Source organism: Aethalodelphis obliquidens, unplaced genomic scaffold, assembly GCF_003676395.1.
Source record: "Aethalodelphis obliquidens isolate GAN/ISIS:26980383/991018 unplaced genomic scaffold, ASM367639v1 scaffold79, whole genome shotgun sequence".
Taxonomy (NCBI): Eukaryota; Metazoa; Chordata; class Mammalia; order Artiodactyla; family Delphinidae; genus Aethalodelphis; species Aethalodelphis obliquidens.
In genome coordinates, this window is record NW_020838023.1 from 3495239 (window position 1) to 3506290 (window position 11052).

At 38.3% G+C, this 11052-nt stretch overlaps 1 protein-coding gene across 6 annotated transcripts in view; it reads right to left on the minus strand.

Annotated features, from left to right (window-relative positions):
- The window catches only part of TRPS1 (transcriptional repressor GATA binding 1), a 255381-nt gene that overhangs the window by 185456 nt on the left and 58873 nt on the right, over positions 1 to 11052 (minus strand). For all 6 annotated transcript variants that reach the window (XM_027092544.1, XM_027092543.1, XM_027092539.1 and 3 more), the window contains one exon: positions 6320 to 7446. In XM_027092544.1, coding sequence (XP_026948345.1) covers positions 6320 to 7446 — 1127 coding nt within the window. The remainder of the gene's footprint in view (positions 1 to 6319; positions 7447 to 11052) is intronic.

The following is an 11052-nucleotide window of genomic DNA, read 5'->3' on the forward strand; positions in this document are numbered from 1 at the left end:
TTTTTTTTTTTTTTTTTTTTTTTTCCGGGCTTTTCCCTTTCAGAGTACAGGCTTCGGACGCTCTGGCTCAGTGGCCATGGCTCACGGGCCCAGCTGCTCTGCGGCATGTGGGATCTTCCCGGACCGGGGCACGAACCCGTATCCCCTGCATCGGCAGGCGGACTCTCAACCACTGCACCACCAGGGAAGCCCAATACTGTTTTTCTGAAATCTTATTTCTTATTGGCTTAGTATGTATCAAATTTTATAAGCATTTTATATCTGCTTGAAAAGCATGTGCATTCTCTAATTGTTGGGTGTAGAATTTATGTATTTTAATTAAATCAATTTAAAAAAAAAAAACGAACAGTGAGTTCCCTGGTGACCTAGAGGTTAGGATTCTGGGCTTTCACTGCCGTGGACCAGGTTCAATCCCTGGTCAGGGAACTGAGATCCTGCAAGCCACACGGCACTGCCAAGATAAATAAATAACTAAATAAATAAGTGTCTTAATTTGTTGCTCAAATATTTTATATTTTGAAAAAATTTTTTCTGTTCAACCTTTAATAAGGGAGGTTTCCTAAAATGTACTACTGTGATTGTGGTTTGTCATATTTTCCCTGTAGTTTTTGATCAATTTGTGCTTTACATATATATTTATTTATATTTATATTTTACGTATTTGTAATTATTATATATCCCTGATGAACTGAACCTCTTATCATTAGTAATGACTTTTCCTGCATATGCTTTTTGTCTTAGTCTAAATTGTATGAGATTAATAAAGCTACCTCAATTGTTCTTTCATTTATATTTACGCCTATAATTTAGTCTATTTTGCTCTTTCAAACTCTCCATAGCCTTATGCTTTGAGTGTGTAACCTATAAACAGCTTATAGTTAGATTTTTTTTAATATGTCTGATAATATCTTTTAAGTGGAAAGTTTAACCCCCACAGATTCATTAAGATTTTTGATATCTGGACTTTTTTTTTTACCATCTTCCTTTAAAAATTCTATTTGTCTACTTTTTCCCACGTATCCTCTAAAAAAGGATACATTAAAAAAAAGATTGAATTTTATGGGTGTTCTTTATTTTGTTGTCCATTTTTCTCCTCTATAGCTTTGGAAGTTATGTACTCATTTCCTACTCTTTCACTAGTTATCCCTAAAGTTATCAAAATATGCATAACAAAGTCCTAACTCACTAACTCCAGACAATTCAAGCACTTTAGAACACCTTAATTCTGATCAATCTCCCTGCAAACTCACATAATAGTGTTGCCCAATAACTCAGTCTATCCCTTTTTAACTGCATAAATTAGGCATGCTATGGCTGTTGAGACTTACTCACAGTTCCCTGGTCTTTGTTTATGTGAAAATGTCTTTGCTCTTATTTTTGGAAGGTAGTTTTGACAGGCAGGCAATCCTAGGTTGACTTTTTTTTTTTCTTCAAAACTGAATAGTATTCCTCCATCTTCTGGTTTCCATTGTGGCTGATAAAAAGTCTACTGTTAACCTAATAGTCTTTTTTGAATAGTTGAACTGTTGTTTCTCTTTAGCTGCTCTAAGGAACCTCTCTGCCTTAGCATTTCAATTTTTACTACAAGATGTCTATGACTGAATTTATTTGTGTACAGATGGCCCCCAACTTATGATGGTTCGACTCACAATCTTTCAACCTTAGGATGGTGCAAAAACCATATGCAGTCAGTAGAAACCGTACTTTGAATTTTGAATTTGGATCTTTTACTGGGCTAATAATATGCAGGATACGTGGTACGATACTCTCTCATGATGCTGGGTTGAAGAAGGGAACCCCAGCTCCCAGTCAGCCACATGATCAGGAGGGGAAAAAACCAATACATTTACAACCATTCTGTACCCAGACAACCATTCTGGTTTTCACTTTCAGTACAGTATTCAATAAATTACATAAGATAGTCAACACTTTATTATAAAATAGGCTTTGTGTTAAAAGATTTTTCTCAACTATAGGGTACAAGTGTTCTGAGCACATTTAAGTTAAGCTAGGCTAAGCTATGATTTCAGTAGGTTAGTTGTATTAAATGCATTTTTGATCTACGTTATTTTCAATTTATACTGGGTTTATTGGGACATAAACCCATCATAAGTCGAGGAAGATCTACATATTCTGCTCAGTATAAGCTATCCTATTTTGTACCTGTGTGTTTATGTCTTTCATCAGTTTTAAGAACTCATCTGCCATTATCTTCTCAAATATTGATTGCTTATCTTCCATTCAATATTCTTTTCTTCTGGGACTCTAATTAGATGCATGTCAGAACAGCTTCTTGTATTTTCATATCTTAATATCCACTTTTGATATTTTCCATCCCCTTCCCCTCTCTTAAGTATTCTGGCTAGTATCTTCAGATTTAACTTCTGATTAACTCATTTGCTAATATATTACTTAACTTATCCATATGTTTTAAATTTCAATAATTAGATTGTCCATTCAAAAATGCTATTGTTTCTTTTTTGAATATTCCTGGTTATTTATAGTCTCATGTAGCTTGATCAATTTATAAGTGTAATTTTCATTTCTTTAAACATTTATTAATTATTATTTTCTAAATGAAAACTGCTGATCTGAAGTTCCTGGGTATCTAAAGCTATTATTTGCTTTTCCTACTGATTTCACATGTAGTGATTTACATCCACACTCATATGGTAAACTGTTGTAATGTGGAAGCTCATATAAGGTTTATCTGAAGCCATACATAACATGGAGGTGAAAACTGGAGTATTTTCCTGGAGATAAATCTGTGTTTACTTCTGACAGGAGTCAGAGGAAGGCAGTAATGTTGAACCACATTAGCCAACTTCAAGGTGCCAGCTTAGAGTGAAACTCATGGATTCAACGCCCTCTCTCTGCCAGTGACTCTGGGCTTAGTCTCAATATAACTGCAGTATCAATGTCAGCATTTTTCATCCATGAAAACTTGCATTCCCTGCTTGCTCTCCCCAGTCTGGATTTAGCTCACTTTTGGTGAAGGGGTGAAGAGAAAAGCTTCAGAACTTTCACTTAATTCATGGAAGTCTAACAAGTCACTAAGAAATTATGTTTTATCTGGTATAGTTGCTTTGTAAGGAGGTATTCCTCCCACAACTCCAGAAACACAAAGTTATAACACTGAAAATGTTGATTAGGAGAATGGTAGTCAATTAGAGAATGGGTACACTAGTTAATTAAATAATATATAATAAAAGAAATGGAGTGTGAGAAACAAACATGAGTGGAATATAACAATTCTGTCATGATGTGAACTACGGGGTATCATAAGTAAATATGAAACATAAAGAAAGGAGAACTGGCCAAGTTTCACTTACTAAGTGGATAATGTTGGCAGTTCAACTCAGGTTAAACTGGTTCTTTAGGAAAATGCCCATGGAATGAAATCCACACTGAGGTTTTTCTCTGATAGCTTTAAATCAACTCTCTTGCTTCTTAGCTATAGTTATTTTATAGCTACATGATTTCACACATTGTACAGCTCTCCGTTTGTGCTATCTTTTTTAGTACACTATAAGTCTTGTACATAAAGTATTCAAAAGCCTAGAATATAATCCCCAGTAATAACAGAATTGTGGTAAAAGTTTCCCAACATGAATAATATGAATAAATATAAATTTAACTAGAAAGATAGTATTGTGATGTGGTAAATTTCTCTCCTCCTACACTACCTTCAAAATGTAGCATTTGGGGGAAGTGCTTTGATAGCCGATTAAGTTTTCAACATTCATGTGACTATCTGTTTTCACATCCCTGGAGCCTCCACTGTTCAACTTTCAGTAGAGTTTCTTTGTACTTCTTACCAAGCTGTGGCTCCTGAAACAGTAAGTCTCCAAATTTCAAATATTTCTAAAAGAACTCAAGCAGAGCAACTTAAAGGACCTAGGATCACACAAACTACATCAGGTTTTAAGAATAAGTGCGAGAGGATTATAATGACCTAGAGACAAGTGCTGCTAATTATTTTTAATCTAATAAAATACTAAGAAGGTTGACTTAAGTTCAAAATGTACTTCTATTTTGTGTGTCCTCAGAAGTGTTCCAAGACCGTACAATAGTCAAAGATTAAATTAAAACTCACCATGGAGATTTCGACTTATTCATGACTACTGTGAAGTCAAAATCTCACAGGGATCTCATTTATTTAAATGTACTCACTGAGCACCTATTACCCATCCTGGCACTACTACGCTAAATCGTGCAGACACAGCAATGAACAAAATAGAACTAGTCTCTTCCCTCTGGAGCTTACTTTCACTCCTGAATATTAATTAAACTCTGAGATTATTCAGTAATATTTTTATTCATATTTATTTCTTAGATTTTGTTTGTTTAACCAAAACATATGGAATCTCTATTTTTCCAGCCAAGTTTTCAACCAATAGCCTCAGCTTCCTCAAAAAAAGCCACTCATCCAAGGGATCTGGTATCTACATGCATCAGTGTGTGTGTGTGTGTGTGTGTGTGTGCGCGCGCGTGTGCGTGTGTGTGTGTGTGTGTTGGCTAATTTCTTCATGATTAAAAAAAGCCTCCTCCTTCAAAAAAAGAATGGGTTATCCAATTTCTACATCGCTTAAGAAATGTACACGCACAGTATACATACTAACAAGGCTCGGAAGGAAGCTAATGTCTGCTTGCCCCAGAAATAAATAAGCATGCAGCTAACATCAAAAGAGCCAGAAACACTCACTGCAAGTGTGAACACATATTTGATCGCAGGACTGTGTCTTTCCCAGGGCTGACCTTATAAATTAAACAGTGTAAATCTCAAGGAAGTGTTTTCTGAACGTTTAGATCCACTGTGAACATTAGGATGCCCTTCAAATTAACGTGTAACATTGTTAGCCTATTGCTGGACATAAACTGCTTCGTTACTGGTGATTGAGAAAACAGACACACACTGGTACTAACACACAACTTTTTAAAATAATGGGAGGAACTATTTAAAATCTTGGGATGTGAAAATTTAAATAACCAGATTTTTAAACTAGGATATTGAGTCTGCAAATGGAAAAGCCCTTAAAAATAGTAAGTAAAGCTCTTGACTTTGATGCTTAGAGGCATGATAACAAGAGTACCCAATACCCTGGAAGTAATAAAAACTAGGATATTGAGTCTGCAAATGGAAAAGCCCTTAAAAATAGTAAATAAAGCTCTTGACTTTGATGCTTAGAGGCATGATAACAAGAGTACCCAATACCCTGGAAGTAATAACTGAATGCACTATGCTACCAGGATTCTGCTAAATCATAAGTTCCATAAGGGCACTATGTTTATGTTCTTTTCTCCTATTTTATTATCAATGCCTGGCACTATGTGTATTTTTGGAGCTAATTAGTTAAGAAATGAATACATAAATGAAATAAAGATATGTATTCTAGGGCTTCCCTGGTGGCGTAGTTGTTGAGAGTCCGCCTGCCTTTGCAGGGGACACGGGTTCGTGCCCCGGTCTGGGAAGATCCCACATGCCGTGGAGCAGCTGGGCTCTTGAGCCATGGCCGCTGAGCCTGCGTGCCTGGAGCCTGTGCTCCGCAACGGGAGAGGCCACAACAGTGAGAGGCCCGCCTACCGCAAAAAAAAAAAAAGATATGTATTCTAAACTCATCTCTAGAAAGTATGAAAGATTAATTGGGAAAGTTAATGTTTATAACAAGAATAAGATGAAAGTAGAAGGAAAACAGTAACACACCTTACATCTATTTACGAATCAATCTGAAACAACGTAAGCAGGTTTACTCGCTCAGAGTGTACAGAAACCCAAAGTCACACATATTACAGAGTTCTCTGCTTCACGTTACTGTCTGTACGCAAAACAAGGATGTTGCTTAATTTTTTAAAACTAGAAGAATGTCCAATTTCATTTTAAAAGAAAAACGAGCAACATGTTCTCAAGCGGATTGTTTCCCAGGTGGAATAGAGAATAGTACATATTATAGCGGCATCTTTCATTTGGAAGCCGCTCCACCAAAAATCATGGGATATGGGGTCATACTTAGCAAGGACAGATAAATGAATTGCGGTAAAACCAGCAACATTACCAGCATCACTGAGAATTTTAAAATATATTCAGTAGCTGGTATAAAACAGGTATGAATCATAAGAGTAAACAGTTTGAAACAAGTGACCAAATTAAAATCTGTGGTTATCACATCTACCAATATAGAATCTGCAGTCTATGATCTTACAGAACATGATCTTGTTCTATAACTGCCCAAGGTCGCCACAATCATTCCCCAAAATTCTTGGGTCAGCCCTCTGGATACTTTCTATCATTTTCTCACTATTTTTCCCCCGTACGGCTTACCTGTAGTGTCGGGAAATCTCTTCTTCCACCTGGGTAATGAAATCACATTTGGTACATGAGTGTTCTTTGCTTTCCTTGACAGCCGGCTGCCCATCCGATCCTTGCAGGTGATTGCCTTCTTGTTTGACGTCCGATGCTTGGGACTCATGCACGGTCTCGTAATGAAAGAGGAGCACGTCCACGTCGGGGGTGGAGAAGGAACATTGGTGGCACTGGTGTTTGACTCTTGAGCTTCCGGCCGCCCCCGGAGACAAGTGCAAAAGCAAGAGCGCACAGTGGGAGCAATTACTTTTCCTACAAGCAAATGGATAAGTAATTTCTCCAAGGTGCTTTTCTGGGCTGCAAAGGCCTCTGGGACAGAAGGGACAGTGTTTAATGGTACACTTATGAATGTTATGGAGCTGTTGATAATGACGGAGAAGTGGCCCCACGACAATAACGTCGGGGCCATGGCTTTTGGAATATCTGAAGTCGCAGAACTGACAATTGTAGCTCGTGACCATATTATCCTCTGCTCCCTTGCTGGAGAAGTCCTTCTTCTTCGCCCCACTAGAGCCCTTGTCTGCCTTGGTCATTGGCTCCCCTTCTGCACTTTTGGCTGGATCATTCTGATTAATGACAGAGCCCCTGGACAGCTTGTCATTCAATTCTGGGTTAAGGCCACCTGACTGTGCTCCTCCATGCTGCTTGCCATAATGTTCTAGTAGCTTAAGTGAGCTTGATGACTCGCAGCTGAAACTACAAAATTTACACCAGTAGTAACTGGTGGCCTCTGTACCATTTTGTCTTGAATCAAGGGGTTTGATGGGCACCGAGTAACCAACAGGCGTGTCATCTCCTGCCTTGACTGTCATCTTGTCCTGCCACTTTCCCAAGTCTCCGGAATCACTGGACCGAAGTGCAGGGATGGATTTGTTAGAGTTCTTCTCCGAAGGTTTTGCACCCTCAGAGGAGGGGAGAGAAGCTTTTATTTTGTTCGGGTGAGTCTGAAGAAAATGTTGTTCTAGTTCCGTTGATGAGTTGCCCATATAAGTGAAATTGCAGAATTTACAGCGGAAGTACTTGGTGTTTCCTTGGCAGTCTGGTGTTTTCCGTCCAATGCCAATGAATGTTCCACCTGAAGTAACCTGGCATGGAAGAAATGGATGTTACTTTAAAGGTATCATGAATTCAGTGCTTTTTGTGGGAGGGAGGAGGTGACACTGCCAAGTATCCCACATCCAAAAATACAATAGTACTTCTGCTTATTATGAAATCACTTGAATAATCAGAGCCAAAGAAATTCACTCTTCATTACGCAATAGCAACTCTATGAGAGGCTCATTATGCAAAAATTTTTGGCCAAAGTACCTGATGAAGGTAAGTTATAAAAGTACTATAACTAATGCAAAGGATTTAATAATATATACTTTAAAAAAAAAAAAAACTACGAAGAAGACTTCCAATTAAAGAGGTTTTACTACTGTCTCCTTCAAATCCCGTGCCCGCGGAAGCAGCCAAATCACGTGGGATTTCTTCTCACAAAGCTAAGGGTTGCCATCAAAACCAGGGGCAGCTGCTCAGAGATTACTCAACGCAGGCGTCCTCCAAGGAAATCCTCTGTTCAGTTCCTACAGCAGTAAGGCTGCAAAGATGAAGTCTATCTTTTGGGTAAAATAAAGGTGCTAAATGACCACACAAAATGGCTTATGGTTAAAGCCCGGGAACGCACAATTAGACTGAAAGTAAAATGAAATCATCGGTGGGCTTGAGATCTTGGTGAAGGAGGGTCGATGTGAGGAGTTTAAAATGTTTCCCCATCTAGGACAAATGAAATAAAGAAAACCTTCTAGGGCTTTATTTGATTAAGGCTCTGTCTCATAGAAAAGACTCAGCCCCTCCCATGAGAGGGTCATGGGGACAGTCAAGGGCCAAAATAAAATAATTTCACCATAAAAATCACCAGAGCTCTGTCTTCTATCCAAAATTATAAAATTGTGTATAGTGTTAGGGCAATGAAGGCCTTCAAGGGGCATTTTATCTAAACCTCTTCTCTGGGTGAAGAACCACATCAGGCAGCATGACTAAGTGCTAGCATCCAGCAGCCAAAATTCACTGTTTAGAAGAGTTTTTGACAGAAATGCTCCAAAGGGGGAGAAATTTCCTCTTTCAACAATCAGGGAATTTTTGAATTTTTCCAGCAACCAGATGCAACAGATTAAGCACGTGGCATAATCGTGTTCTTCTTCCACAGCTGCTCAAAAATGACATGTGTGATCACCGCTCACATCCAAATCACTCCATGAGGAAAGTCTCGAGCATCTCAAAATCATTTAAAAGATTCTCCTTAATATGCAAATAATATTCCTTTAGCGCACTGAGAGACACAGTTGTTCTCTACTATACAGGACTAAGATTGAAGTCCGTTCTGTCACTTAAAGAGAGGTGTGACCTGGATCAAATTACTTAACCTCTCTGGCCAACAGCTTCCTCACTGGGGGCCACCTTTAAACTTACTTCCAATATTACAGTTGGAGGAAATGTGCATGAACACATCAACAGCTCATTTACTATACATTAAGATTAATAAATTATGAAGTTCTCCCACAGCCGTTAATCGAAGGATGACAATGTTCCACTTTAAACAGTGTCTATATTCACCATGGCAAACACCCAGATTTCAGTCTGTTGACAGCAGAGCATTATCTAAAGCAGAAGGGCAAGAATGGGGGCACCCTCCTAGGCAGGAACCTGACAATTAATCATTGGTGTAAAGGATGTCAAAGTCAGACTACACAAGGTAAGTCTAACACCACTCTAACCTCACACTTTAGTGACCAAAGCAAATAAAATCTGCACTGAAATGTAATGCATAATATTGCAAAATTCATCCATTTCCCAATTCGCTAGAGGTGAGAAGAACCTTGTTTTCAAAAACAAAATGAACCTTTCAGTGGGATGCCACCTACTCAGGTACTTGGTTCAGGAACTTCAACTTGAATCAAAAGGAGCAAATTCAGAACTATCCCAACCTTCTCTAACGTGAGCAAAGAAAGCTAGTGTACAAACTCCAGAAATGGAAATTTGCTTCTCTGAGCTACCACATTGCTTCAGAGCTGCTGAGTTTCCTTAATAGAAAATGTTTTTAACTTCTGCTTGTAGAACGGGGATTCCTGAGAAACCATGACACATCATCACTGTTTCTTTGATTTTGCAATCTTCAGGCCTCACGTTCCATGTCCACACTGAGAGGGCCGAGCAAAGAGCACATACAGTCTTAAAAAAGCCCTAAACTTATGATTTTGAAGGGAATTTAAAGCATCACAACATCCCTTCCAGTATTTGACATCAACTTTAAGAGTCAGAAAATCCATGCTAAGAAAGACTAGTATCAGGTGAAGAGAACATTTCATACCAAAAACTGCCAATAAATCATTTTGGTCTGGGATTAACTAAGCTACTATGAAAACTGAATTAAATCTTTAAAGTTGGCAGTGTCTATGTGTCTAAAGGTTGTGTGTTTAGCCAACTGCATTGTTTAGGATGCTTTTAATGGTTATATACTTTATGCTGAAAAGTGCCTTCAGACTCCCCCCTGCCCTTTCAAAAACCAACCAAGCAACCAAATAACACAAGGATCTAACTTAACGGCAAGAACAAAAATACTGACACTTGTACAGATTATCTATTTGCCTTCCTGGTAAACAGCAGTTAATCATATTAGTATTACATATTATTAAAAGCTAATATAGTATTAGAATTACACATCTTACATATTACAAAAGCCAACTTTGGAAAACATAATTACTCAGCGTTCTATTCCTTTTCTCTTTCCAAAATAGGGTTTTAAGGTTACATTTGTGGCCATTTCTATGCTATGTCTATGAGAGATGTACCTTAAGTCATGGTGAAATATGTTGTACAATATATCATTTAACTGAATTCTGAAATAAATATAATTTATTATTTTAGGACACCATACCTAAGACTAAACCATACCCATTTCATGTTCATGACCCACGAACGCTGACTTAAAACAATTCTTTTCTAGGTTAAACCCAAATACACAGCAAGAACAGTTAATGCAAAATCAATGTTTTGCAGCAACAGTTTATTTAATCTTATTGCCAGGAAACAGCACCCACACATTCAGAGAATTATTTCTAACTTTCCGAACGGTTGAACCCAGCAAGGAATAGAAAAACTTATTCCCTAGCTATGGTTATACTAAAAAGAGATCACAAGCGGAACAAAGAATATAAACTTCAGTCTTTCTTCTTTTGCTAACCAGAACTTTAATGAAAACCCATAATCCAGTAGTGCCTTTGATACAGATATCCACATTTAAAAATTCCCATTTAACTGCAAATTCCGTTTGGACTAAAAATTACACCTATTCATTCATCTACTTAGTAGCTACTGGTTATTTAGCTTGTGCCAATCTCTGTGACAGACATCAGGATACAACAGCGAAAACCTAGACCACAACTCTGCTTTTAAATTACTTATACTTTAAGATCAAAATTTGTAGGTGGGCTTCCCTGGTGGCGCAGTGGTTGGGAGTCTGCCTGCCGATGCAGGGGACACAGGTTCGTGCCCTGGTCTGGGAGGATCCCACATGCCGCGGAGCAGCTAGGCCTGTAAGCCATGGCCGCTGAGCCTGCGCGTCCGGAGCCTGTACTCCGCAAGGGGAGAGGCCACAACAGTGAGAGGCCCGCGTACCACAAAAAAAAAAAAAAAAAAAAAAAAAAAAT